General features: G+C 35.0%; 1 protein-coding gene across 2 annotated transcripts; it reads left to right on the plus strand.

The window, feature by feature from the left end:
* Positions 1 to 192: 192 nt before the first annotated feature.
* On the plus strand, positions 193 to 10,412 carry LOC107584436 (peptidyl-prolyl cis-trans isomerase FKBP5-like). Of its 2 annotated transcripts, none has more exons than XM_016271051.1 (7): positions 193 to 453; positions 6,521 to 6,653; positions 7,228 to 7,372; positions 8,974 to 9,116; positions 9,453 to 9,567; positions 9,685 to 9,841; positions 10,120 to 10,412. In XM_016271051.1, exons 1-7 carry the CDS (start codon positions 410 to 412, stop codon positions 10,310 to 10,312), a joined length of 930 nt encoding a protein of 309 aa, XP_016126537.1. In that variant the 5' UTR covers positions 193 to 409; the 3' UTR covers positions 10,313 to 10,412. The 2 variants fall into 2 exon arrangements, with proteins under 2 accessions (XP_016126537.1, XP_016126536.1); XM_016271050.1 differs by lacking the exon at positions 193 to 453 and adding an exon at positions 3,298 to 3,523 and having other exon boundaries at positions 10,120 to 10,408.
* The last annotated feature ends 3,539 nt before the right edge of the window (positions 10,413 to 13,951 follow it).

Consider the following 13,951-nt stretch of genomic DNA (forward strand, 5'->3'; position numbering starts at 1 on the left):
TGTGGTTGTACATGCTGTTCCTAACTTGAGCTGTTCAGTCAGCACACAACGGGTTACGGGTCAGGGTGTCTACTAGGACACTGTGTTCTCATCAGCGCGAGCTACAGTACAGCCGGAACATTGTGTTACTTTGTGGACAGTTTCCAAGGCCTGCCCTTAATTTTTACACTACACTTCCCTCCCCCGCGTTTACTCCTCCCCCTTTAGTCTCATTTCATTTTCCCCGTCCAAATGTCTCGTAGAGTATCGTGTATCGTGTTGATGGTTATTAGTGTGGAGAAGTGTAAAATACAGCCGGTAGAACATCTAGTACTCTCGCGCTGAGAGGGCGGGCTCATTCCCCTTTAAGCCGCCAGGCACAGGTTGTATTCGCCGGTAAGACAAACTGAAGTTGCATACGGACGGATATATGGTCAAACACATGAGAGGAACGAGCAACAAAAGGGAAATATTGTAAGTCTTTATTTCATGCTTGTTTTTTATTCTTTATCCATCACTTAATCTACCTTTTATATTTAAAACAGCTTTCTAAATATGGTCACTAGTAAGGAGAAAAGCCTGTTTTCTCACGGTGTTATGCTTTACCTACAAACCTCATTTAACAGTTATCTTGCTTATTCTCTACAAATAATTAACCCCTTCTTCAAAATGTGGCTTTATTTTTGAATTAAAATAAAAGAATAAATACTAATGTTGGAAAGAAAACTGTAGCTGTAATCTTATTTGCATGTTGCTATGGGTTTCATAGCCTTTTGTTGCGTCTGAGATGTATGGAAGATTGTACGAAACTGAGAGGACGTGAAGTACCCCTTTCAATTATGATGGTAGTGAACTCCTTGAATTTGTATTCATTTAAATGGCCCTTTTACATTTTATAATCCTTTATATTGTATACACACTTTTGCTTACTATTTCACAGACTCTCTTTCTCATTAATCCATCTTAAGGACAGTGTTTATAATGTAGAAATGAGAAATATGTTTGTGGATTGAAAATGTGTTATCTGCCTTTGCCTTTTTGATTTTTAGTTTGAGATGTGCTGGGAATTGAGGTTTTCAAGATTTGTAAATTATGTTATTTCATGACCCCAACTAACCGTTATACCACTGGCCAGATGCTGCTCGGAGTTGGTTACACCGACTGGCTTTCTCAAGCATGTTTTTCTCAAATCTGTTTAGATTATATTTCACATTTTAATGTAAATTACAAGTGGATCCTTGTGTCTTTTACAAGCTCAGAAAATCATTTTTTAGTGTGTAACCATATATTCAGGTCTGGGAGGATCAGATATGATAATTTAACAATCAACCATTGAAATGATATTTCCCTTATCTGATTATTGGTGTCAGATGCATCTGTCCTTCACTGGTTACGTGGTCACACCCTTGATTTCTGTGTGAGAGATGTTTTCAAGAGTTGCAAAACCATCATTGTCTACAGATAATTTAATTTGGATGTTTTGGACAGCTTGTATGTCATTAATACAGAAAGAGACTGGGTGTCTGACAAGGTGATTAACTCGGAATCTGAATGAGTACATGTTGTGTTTAACTGTGGACGGTATGTTCAAGGATGGAATGAGTCAACTGTCTCTGAACACTCATCTTTGTTACAGGAATGCCTGTTGCAATCTCACCACACTGCGGACATCTGAGATGGAGCTCCAATAAGGGCTTAGAAAAGTCACACCACCTTTAAACGAGTCGATCACTGGAGAGAAAGACTTAGGGACAGTTGGCTGGAAAAGCATGAATAGATAACCAGGCATTGAGACAAACACAGGTAGACAAACAGTCAAAGACAGTCTGGTTGGTAGTGGGACAGACCAGTACGTTGAGATATAGACAGATGAGTTATCAGATGAGTGGTCCTTGAATAAAATGAGTAAAAAACGAGAACAATTTAAGTTATTAAATGCAACAAGTGGTGAAGTACACACCAAATTCAGGGTTTTTATGCGAGCCTTCATCATTTTTACATCTTACAGCTGATTTTTAAGGAACATCTATTAGAGGAACTTCATAACACTTGATTCCGAGAAAACTTTTAGAAGCACTCATCTGTTAAAAAAGGTTTCGGGTGATTAATTTACTTAGCCCAGGGTCAGAATTTAGTTACATTTGTTAACATTTAAAATGGAAAAAAAATGCCAACAAAACCAGACAAGTTTTTACTTCTTGTACAGTAAGATGTTTAACATAAAATGTGTATGCTATTAAGGCTTCCTGGTGTTGTGGTTGTATCTGTGACTCTTTTTGACTTACTTACTGTACATCCACCTCCTTCATCTTGGGTTTTCAGAATAAATCGTGCTCAAAGAACGATACGTTTCCACAGCAATGATGTTGCAGCCAGGATGGTAGCAGACTATTTTGCGAGTCAAATAGCCTGAACTGTTAGTTTTCACTCTGCTATATTCCCATTCCAAGACATAAGCCCTAAATTGATATGCAGTGAGGTGAATATTTGTATTAATGAATATATTATACTTCAGTGCTAAAAGATGTTAGTTATTCATTGATCAGTTTGGCACAGAGCAGTTCCAGAAAAAACATACATAGACTTTTTTATTGTTGTCTTTATTTAGGTATGTGCTGCTATATCTATTCTTATGCATTCATTGAACGTTCCTTGAAATTTATTTGCTTCCTGTAACCTTCAGCATGTGTGTGGATAAAAATAAATGTCTTTGATTGAGAGCCTTGAGTGATTGTAGTATCTCGCCGCCTAAAGTAAAGTGGAGTGGACTGAATGTTCCCTTCTCTGTTCTGTTTTGTTCCCTTGTCTTTTTACTAGGTTTACTGACATAAATCTCACAAGACACCCTTCTCTAGAATCTGAATTTGTGCCAGCACCTCTGAATAAAAGGAACATAGTGTTCCGCCACACACGTTCACAAGCTTTGGTGTACATTTAAATAAAAATACCCTAAAATGGCAATGGCAAATTTATTTATATAGCACCATTAATTACAACCCATGGTTGTCCAATGTGCTTTACAAAAAAAATTAAAAATGAAAACACAAAAACACATTTACTTAAAAATACACAAAGTATAATAAAATGTAAGGCAGGAAAGCATTAATACAGATTATAAACCTTGTCAAACAAATAAGTTTTTAAGCTAGATTTAAAAGCAGATACAGAGGGGGCAAGTCTGATTGTGATAGGTAATTCATTCCAGAGTCAAAACTCTACATGCATCTGCTTTTAAACACACACACACATGTCTGGTCAGCTATCCTTGTGGGGACTCTCCATAGGTGTAATGGTTTTTCTACTGTACAGATTCCCCGTCCAAATGTCTCGTAGAGTATCGTGTATCGTGTTGATGGTTATTAGTGTGGAGAAGTGTAAAATACAGCCGGTAGAACATCTAGTACTCTCGCGCTGAGAGGGCGGGCTCATTCCCCTTTAAGCCGCCAGGCACAGGTTGTATTCGCCGGTAAGACAAACTGAAGTTGCATACGGACGGATATATGGTCAAACACATGAGAGGAACGAGCAACAAAAGGGAAATATTGTAAGTCTTTATTTCATGCTTGTTTTTTATTCTTTATCCATCACTTAATCTACCTTTTATATTTAAAACAGCTTTCTAAATATGGTCACTAGTAAGGAGAAAAGCCTGTTTTCTCACGGTGTTATGCTTTACCTACAAACCTCATTTAACAGTTATCTTGCTTATTCTCTACAAATAATTAACCCCTTCTTCAAAATGTGGCTTTATTTTTGAATTAAAATAAAAGAATAAATACTAATGTTGGAAAGAAAACTGTAGCTGTAATCTTATTTGCATGTTGCTATGGGTTTCATAGCCTTTTGTTGCGTCTGAGATGTATGGAAGATTGTACGAAACTGAGAGGACGTGAAGTACCCCTTTCAATTATGATGGTAGTGAACTCCTTGAATTTGTATTCATTTAAATGGCCCTTTTACATTTTATAATCCTTTATATTGTATACACACTTTTGCTTACTATTTCACAGACTCTCTTTCTCATTAATCCATCTTAAGGACAGTGTTTATAATGTAGAAATGAGAAATATGTTTGTGGATTGAAAATGTGTTATCTGCCTTTGCCTTTTTGATTTTTAGTTTGAGATGTGCTGGGAATTGAGGTTTTCAAGATTTGTAAATTATGTTATTTCATGACCCCAACTAACCGTTATACCACTGGCCAGATGCTGCTCGGAGTTGGTTACACCGACTGGCTTTCTCAAGCATGTTTTTCTCAAATCTGTTTAGATTATATTTCACATTTTAATGTAAATTACAAGTGGATCCTTGTGTCTTTTACAAGCTCAGAAAATCATTTTTTAGTGTGTAACCATATATTCAGGTCTGGGAGGATCAGATATGATAATTTAACAATCAACCATTGAAATGATATTTCCCTTATCTGATTATTGGTGTCAGATGCATCTGTCCTTCACTGGTTACGTGGTCACACCCTTGATTTCTGTGTGAGAGATGTTTTCAAGAGTTGCAAAACCATCATTGTCTACAGATAATTTAATTTGGATGTTTTGGACAGCTTGTATGTCATTAATACAGAAAGAGACTGGGTGTCTGACAAGGTGATTAACTCGGAATCTGAATGAGTACATGTTGTGTTTAACTGTGGACGGTATGTTCAAGGATGGAATGAGTCAACTGTCTCTGAACACTCATCTTTGTTACAGGAATGCCTGTTGCAATCTCACCACACTGCGGACATCTGAGATGGAGCTCCAATAAGGGCTTAGAAAAGTCACACCACCTTTAAACGAGTCGATCACTGGAGAGAAAGACTTAGGGACAGTTGGCTGGAAAAGCATGAATAGATAACCAGGCATTGAGACAAACACAGGTAGACAAACAGTCAAAGACAGTCTGGTTGGTAGTGGGACAGACCAGTACGTTGAGATATAGACAGATGAGTTATCAGATGAGTGGTCCTTGAATAAAATGAGTAAAAAACGAGAACAATTTAAGTTATTAAATGCAACAAGTGGTGAAGTACACACCAAATTCAGGGTTTTTATGCGAGCCTTCATCATTTTTACATCTTACAGCTGATTTTTAAGGAACATCTATTAGAGGAACTTCATAACACTTGATTCCGAGAAAACTTTTAGAAGCACTCATCTGTTAAAAAAGGTTTCGGGTGATTAATTTACTTAGCCCAGGGTCAGAATTTAGTTACATTTGTTAACATTTAAAATGGAAAAAAAATGCCAACAAAACCAGACAAGTTTTTACTTCTTGTACAGTAAGATGTTTAACATAAAATGTGTATGCTATTAAGGCTTCCTGGTGTTGTGGTTGTATCTGTGACTCTTTTTGACTTACTTACTGTACATCCACCTCCTTCATCTTGGGTTTTCAGAATAAATCGTGCTCAAAGAACGATACGTTTCCACAGCAATGATGTTGCAGCCAGGATGGTAGCAGACTATTTTGCGAGTCAAATAGCCTGAACTGTTAGTTTTCACTCTGCTATATTCCCATTCCAAGACATAAGCCCTAAATTGATATGCAGTGAGGTGAATATTTGTATTAATGAATATATTATACTTCAGTGCTAAAAGATGTTAGTTATTCATTGATCAGTTTGGCACAGAGCAGTTCCAGAAAAAACATACATAGACTTTTTTATTGTTGTCTTTATTTAGGTATGTGCTGCTATATCTATTCTTATGCATTCATTGAACGTTCCTTGAAATTTATTTGCTTCCTGTAACCTTCAGCATGTGTGTGGATAAAAATAAATGTCTTTGATTGAGAGCCTTGAGTGATTGTAGTATCTCGCCGCCTAAAGTAAAGTGGAGTGGACTGAATGTTCCCTTCTCTGTTCTGTTTTGTTCCCTTGTCTTTTTACTAGGTTTACTGACATAAATCTCACAAGACACCCTTCTCTAGAATCTGAATTTGTGCCAGCACCTCTGAATAAAAGGAACATAGTGTTCCGCCACACACGTTCACAAGCTTTGGTGTACATTTAAATAAAAATACCCTAAAATGGCAATGGCAAATTTATTTATATAGCACCATTAATTACAACCCATGGTTGTCCAATGTGCTTTACAAAAAAAATTAAAAATGAAAACACAAAAACACATTTACTTAAAAATACACAAAGTATAATAAAATGTAAGGCAGGAAAGCATTAATACAGATTATAAACCTTGTCAAACAAATAAGTTTTTAAGCTAGATTTAAAAGCAGATACAGAGGGGGCAAGTCTGATTGTGATAGGTAATTCATTCCAGAGTCAAAACTCTACATGCATCTGCTTTTAAACACACACACACACATGTCTGGTCAGCTATCCTTGTGGGGACTCTCCATAGGTGTAATGGTTTTTCTACTGTACAGACCGTATATTCTATTGCCCTACACCAACCCTACCCTTACACACACACACACACACACACACAGGCAGGTAACAACTGACAATTTGCATTTGTCTAAAGATAGCAGCGCCTTATTATAATTGGCTAAAATTTAAAGATAAATATAGTATTTTTGTTTTTAGGGGAACACGGGTATGTATGAGTGGAGAGATGTCATCTTTAGAGGATATCTTTTCCACTAACCAGTGCCCAACTGATGTCTTTACCTCCCGAGGCACCGATGTCACTCTAAACGGTGACCGTGGAGTATGTAAGGTAATCCAGTCCTTAGTAACTCTATATCACAGCTGTTTACAAATTCTGTATTTTTCCTGTAGTCATGAATGATACAGTGGGTCCAAAAATCTGCAATCACTAGTGAAAGTTCTTCTCTTTTCTATTTTCTAACTGAATCAATTTTTTTCCTAAAAATAAATTTTAAATAAAAAATCAAGTTGAATTGAATTTATAAATACATTTTAAAATAAAGTTTAATTGAAAAAAAATCAGGATGTCATTGGAATGTTCCAAAGAACATTGTGTCACTTAAAAATTTGCTTATTGTTTATTTGCAGGTTTAAATGAAAAAAGAGACTTTAGACTAAAGTGATACTATTTAAAAAGTTTCCATAATTTGCTGATACATTTTACGTCCACTTGTTCATGTGTGCTTGTGCTGTTCTTTCAAGGAGCATATGCTTTACTGAAGTGGACTTGTGTTGAGTTAGTGAAAACTTGACTTAAATCAGTGCATTTTTTTTAACATTCAGAATGATCTGCCGTTAATTTAAAGTAAGTATGAGGTTGTGTAAGGATGGATTGTTAATTTTTCTCCCCTGCGTCTCTAAAGGTTGTGAAACAGCATGGTGTGGAAGGGGAAAAGCCGATGATTGGGGACAGGGTGTACGTCCACTACACTGGCAGACTCCTAAATGGCAAGAAGTTTGACTCCAGTCTAGACCGCAAAGAGCCTTTTGTTTTCAATGTGGGAAAAGGTAATAGATTTCATAGATTTATTTTTTTTGACTAAATTTGATCATTTTACAAATGTTAAGTATTGTTATTGAAACAAATTCTATGTTGAAAGAGGGCTTTTGCTGAAAGAAATCCAGTGTGACAAAGGGATAAGCAGAAAAATAATTGTATGTGCTATGCTATTATATACATTATTATATACATACTTTTCACATTCATTAATCATAACATGGCCCACTTTGCAGTGTGTAATTATTTGGCTCAGCTAGATTCAGTTGTGGACGGTGGTTCCACACACTGGGTTTTTTATGGATTTGCTTAACCTTAAATTAAACTCCCAACTCAAGTAACTTGTTTAGTAGAAAACCAAACTGAACTGGGTATACCATAATAAAATTAGACATTAGTCACATGAACTCTCTTGTGGTTAACTGCTAGCTAGCAAGAGTGCAGTTAACCTCAAGAGTAATTGATTTTTCAGCGAAGCAACATGCATCATACTCTTCGTGTCACCGTCCACATTCTAAGTAGAACTCCACTCCTCTCCACATAAGAGAAACTCTTCTAAATATTAACATTAAAGGACATGAAAATTTTTTTCATCTCAAAAACACTTCATTTAACACTTACCCGTCCAGTCCAATGCATCCCTATGAAGTTTTAGCCAGGAAACTTTAAATTAATAATAATAAACTTTATTTATTATTATTATTATCATCTCTACTACTACTACTACTACTACTACTACTACTACTACTACTACTAAACTTTATTATTATTAAAAAAATAAATTTTAATATAAATTATGTAGTCCCAACACAAATACATTAAGCTTTTATTTTGCTCTTTAAATTCACTTCAAATAAAATTTAGTTTAAGAATTGCATTTTACTTGTTCATTTTGATTACGTAAATTGAGAAAGGAGCAAATCAGACATCATTTTAAAGTTATGTAATAGATGACAGAAGTTAATTTAAAAAGAATAAAAACAGAAAATCTAAACAATATTTTTTTATTTAAACTATACATGCAAATAGTTTATATTATACTGACATTTAGGATGCTACTCTATCAAAAGTGTCTGTTAAATGGAATGATTATACAACCTGACAATTTCATTGTACAATTCTCACTAAAGAGCAAGGCTGAAATTCCTGTTTAATGACATTTGCGGTTGCATTTAGGTTAGGTTACACTAGGTACACTTTATTGTCCCTGAGGGAAATTTGTCTTAGGCTCAGAAATACAACCACCACATCACATACAACACATAGTAGTAAAGGAAAAAAAATAAAAGATACAAATTTTTTTAAAAAGGGGTGTAATTGCTGTTGTTGTTTAGACATGTGGTGCCTCCCTTATGATCAAAGAAACAAATTGTATTTCATCTTAAAGGGTATTAACACAAATCATTAACTATGAAAATGAGCCACAAACTATTTTTTTGTTTATTATTTAAAGTATCAATTTTTGTGAGTACCTGTGGGTTATGAATTTTTATTAATAAGACTATTTATAGTAAGTAATTATTTGTATATAAATGGACAATATTTATATACTTTTAGAATAAAATATATATAGTATTGAAATGATGGAGTACTGTCTGGTTGATTCACACAGGTCAGGTCATCAAGGCGTGGGACATTGGTGTTTGTTCCATGCTGAAAGGAGAGGTGTGCTTGATGCTCTGTAAGCCTGAATATGCATACGGTTCATCTGGCAGCCCCCCAAAGGTTCCTCCCAATGCCACACTTGTGTTTGAGGTAGGAACATCAAGCACTTAAATAACCTACTGTACATGTTCATGGATGAATTGTGAAAATATCTTAGTTTGTAGAGAATGCATTATTGGTGTCTTTTCAAACATGGACACTTACGGTGGACATTTAAAAAAAGATTTTTAGTTTTAAATTCAGTTTTAATGTGACTTTAATATGACAGAAAGAAAAAAAGTAAATAAAATTGTTATCATTAATTGTTAACATTGTTATTTTTGTTTCTCTGTGATATAAAAATGCTAGACCCAGAACACAAAAAGCCTCTTTTGGTATAAGCTTGTTATCTTTAAAAGTACGAATGGTTCTGCATCCCACAATTAGATTGAGCTGCTGAGCTTCAGAGGGGAGGAGCTTACAGAAGATGGTGGGATTGTGAGGAGAATAAAGGTCAAAGGCGAAGGCTATTACAATCCTAATGAAGGGGCCACAGTACATGGTACGTCTTGAGAATCTTAAATGTTCAGAATGTGGTTGTTATTCATAGATAATGCGTTCACATGATCACTGCCTCTTTTGGATACACTATTAATGCTGTCTGGTTTCTGTTTCTCAGTACACTTGGAGGGGAGGTGTGGAGGTCGCTTATTTGATTCTCGAGATGTCACCTTTGTAGTGGGTGAATCAGAGGACGTGGGTGTTCCTTTAGGAGTGGACAGGGCCATGGAGAAAATCCAAAAAGGGGAATGCTGTTTATTATACCTAAAGCCCAAGTAAGATTTGCTTTTTATAGTTACTGTATTTAGTGTATGTTTGGTAAGGAAAATATAATATAATGTAATATAATATAATATAATATAATATAATATAATATAATATAATATTGCTGACAACCCAGATTCAGCCTTTTGTAAACTAATATAAAATATTTCCATGCCTAGTATCTGCGTATAATAAAACCATTAACCAACCATAATGCTGATAATCTGACATACTCTTTCCTTTTTTATATAACTATCCCCATTTTACTCAGTCTATGTTATGCTTTCAGATACGGTTATGGCAAAGAGGGTAAAAAAGAATATGACATTGGATCAAATGCAGAACTACTATATGAAGTAACACTGAAAGACTTTGAAAAGGTGAGATATTTCATTTTTCGACCCAAAATGTTCATTCCAAAAGCTTTTTGTTGTTCAGAATACAGCGGGGTCCAGAAATCAAAGTCCACTAATATTACTTGATACAATCCATTACCATTATATATAGCATCCATTATTTTTCCATTACAAGTTTTTTATATTGCATTACAAGTATATTGAACATCTGACTTTGTACAAAGGAGCTCACATAGTCCATGTCAAATTAGCTTATTTTATTAGCAACCGATAAAATTGCTTATTTTTAAATTCTGTTTTCAGGGTTTCAATGTGATCTTAGAACTTTGGAACCCACTGTGTGTGTGTGTGTGTGTGTGTATTTATCTATTTTAAAGTATTTAATTATTGTTTTATTTCATTAATATGTAATTAAAAAAAACAGGGTTAAAATAGCCAGGTCAAACATTATGTTTTCAAACAAATATGACTTTGATAAGGGAGTTCTGGGCATCCTAGAATACTGTTAAAGTGCTCATTTTTAAATTCCATTTTCAGGGTTTCAGTGTGACCTTAGAACTGTGGAACCCACTGTATCTCTCTCTCTCTGTGTGTGTGTATGTATGCATGTATATACACACACACACACACACACACACACACACACACACACTTGCGCAAGGAACAAGCTGAAATTTAAGTTGTTACTAAGAATCTTCCTTTTTTGCTGTAGCTCTTCCTATATGAAAATGTAATATATGACATATATTGCCATATATGTTACATATAAGGTGATATATAATTGTGTGTAAGTTTATAATTTGTGTGTTCATAATTATGTTAATAAAATGGATATGATGCGTTTTTATATGGTACTATATGTAGCAGCTACAGTGGGTACGGAAAGTATTCAGACCCCCTTAAATTTTTCACTCTTTGTTATATTGCAGCCATTTGCGTCAACAATTCTGTGTTTTTCTGTCAATATGGGGTGCTGTGTGTACATTAATGAGGAAAAAAAATGAACTTAAATGATTTTAGCAAATGTCTGCAATATAACAAAGAGTGAAAAATGTAAGGGGGTCTGAATACTTTCCGTACCCACTGTATATATTTAGTATTTAATAGGGGTGTAACGGTACGCAAATATGACAGTTCGGTATGTACCTCGGTTTTAATGTCACGGTTCGGTATGATTTCGGTACAGCAGGGGGGAAAACTAAACTTAAACTTAACTTTTTTATGGTTTACTGAACAAGTTGCTCTTTCTTTAAATACATTCAGTTATAGTTAAAATTTTCTTACTGATAAAAATCTTATCAGCTTAAGCTTAAAACTATAGGGAGACCTTTTACATTATAAGGTTACAATTAGGCATAACAACTTAACCCAAACTTAAATTTAATTGCTATTTATTTTTAAATAGATGATCAACACTCAACTTAAAAAGAAATATAAAATTGTATGCAAACATGTAAATTGCACATAATGCAGTTTTTAAATTAACTTATAAATAATACAATTTCTAAGTTATTTGTTAAAATATATTCAATTACACAACGGCTGTCATAGCATGTTTCATAACAGATTAATTTAAACATACTGTACGTTAAGTAATTAAGGGTCTGCCATATACTCATTATAAAATATAATGCTCCTCTCTAGACTTAATTTCTCTAGTGAACTAACGAGCTGTGTTTTATTTCCACGCTGTATTGTTGATGTCTTTCCGCGGTTGAAACACTGATTGAGCAATTACATGAGGCATGAGATGTTCAGTCATGTTTATTCGCGTTAAAACTAGTAGTACAGAGGAAGGAATGATCGAGTTCACTCGCGCTCCGCTCTGCACAAATCTGCGGGGCGTCACGGCTCAGACACGGGAACCGGAGCTGATCGCGGCCGCTCTAGTCAGTGCTTGTGTTGGGATTATACCAGCAGCACGTTTCTGAACCGTCCCAGAAGCGGCTCTCTAAGGCGTTTATACAGCGATCTGTCGTGCCACATAAAAGACGGTCAAACGCCATTTATTATTTTAATTTCCTGAGAAGAAGAAGAAGAAGAAGAAGAAGAAGAAGAAAAAAAAACTGTATTCGTGCGGTACACATGCGTACCGAACCGAAAGACCCGTACCGAAACGGTTCGGTACGGTACGAATACGTGTACCGTTACACCCGTAGTATTTAACAATATATTAGTCAACAATATGTTTTTTATTTATATATGGAATTTTATTAAAACACACACGTATATTAATTTTTTCAATTTCTAATAGATTTCATATATGTTTTTACTTCATATGACAGTTTCATATATGGAAATTACATTTACGTATTGGGTTTAAATCAGTGGTTCTCAAGCCAATATATACTAAGAAGAATGCTGAATATTTTAAATTAACTACAATTTATTTTTGTGATTTCAGCAATTATGTTCTGTATTCCAGAACTACAGTATGTGTTCTTCAATTTAAAAAAATGATTGAGGAAAAATTAAAAGTAAGCATTTTATTTTAGAGGTTAAATCTAGGTTTGATTATTTTAATATTTTTGTTTGTGGGCAAACTACAATTCCTTTTAATAGTTAATATCTTGTTTTAACCTCTCTGAAAACACTATTAGTTTCAGCATTTAAAAACTTTGTTTCTGTTTTTAGGTGGGCCGATTAAAAAGGAAAAAAGAAGAGAGTGGAATTTCAGATCAGAATATGCAGGGACTAAAGAGACCTTGTCTCAGTCAGGACGGCTCCTAAAACTCCAGACGCTATTCAGGAGGCCCAAGCAAGGAGGTCAGGCTGTGGGGATGGCTGGTCCATCTTCGATTGCGTCATGAAAGAGGCAATGGGTAGAGGTGTGGATGAGCCCTCATACACCTTGACCTCAGACCTCATTATCGCTCAGACTGAAAGCAAATGCTGGGAAAGGTTTGCATAATATTTATAGATGTTGAGGAGCTGCAGACCTTAATGACATTCCTACAACAACAAAGACAAACAACAACAAAAACCAAAGCGCACAATTCTATGACCACCTGTAAACCTGTACGGTGCATGCCTCGGCTATCAGAAAGGCATTCATCCGCTGCATTAATGCAAAAGCATTATAGACTTGAATACAACCTAGTACCTTACCATGTACTGTACAGTATTTAGTGTAATTGCATTGACTTTGTGCATTATCAGATTAGGAGTATAAATTTGCAGTGGAGGGCTGTGTACTGGGGGCTTGATATTTTTTGTACTATATTTGTATAAGTGTGTCTGATATTTAGATTCAAGTGACCATAATGGGTAGCTGGACCTAAAAGTGCAATCCTCCCTTTGGGAAAAACCTATTTTGAGGCAGGCCTACATTCACAAACACACTTTTGATACTTTTGAGAGACTGGTGCATGCTTCTTTACTGCATCCTGGGAGTGTCCTCGATTTGGGACTGTATTTTAAAACATCTGCAGGTTAGTTTGAACCCGGAACCCGGTAGATATACTTGACTGAAGTTCAATAGCTATATTTTTGAGCTGAGTTTCCATTACAGTTTAAAGCTCAAATGCTTTTGACTAATCTTTTGACATGATAGGAATATTTCAAAGAACTGTTGTCTTAAAACCCACTTGTTTATTTGATCAAATACTAACTAGTGTGGTTTGCATGTTTTTCAGTATGTTCCCCATGTTTCAGACAGTTTTAATATTAATAATAAACTTGTTTGTTAACTTTTTTCTGTTTACAGTTTGATGCATTACAGTAGGCCTGTCAATAAATATTCAAAGAAAACTGTTTAACTGTCCT

This window comes from Sinocyclocheilus grahami, unplaced genomic scaffold (genome assembly GCF_001515645.1).
Source record: "Sinocyclocheilus grahami isolate Dianchi unplaced genomic scaffold, SAMN03320097.WGS_v1.1 scaffold60.1, whole genome shotgun sequence".
NCBI lineage: Eukaryota > Metazoa > Chordata > Actinopteri > Cypriniformes > Cyprinidae > Sinocyclocheilus > Sinocyclocheilus grahami.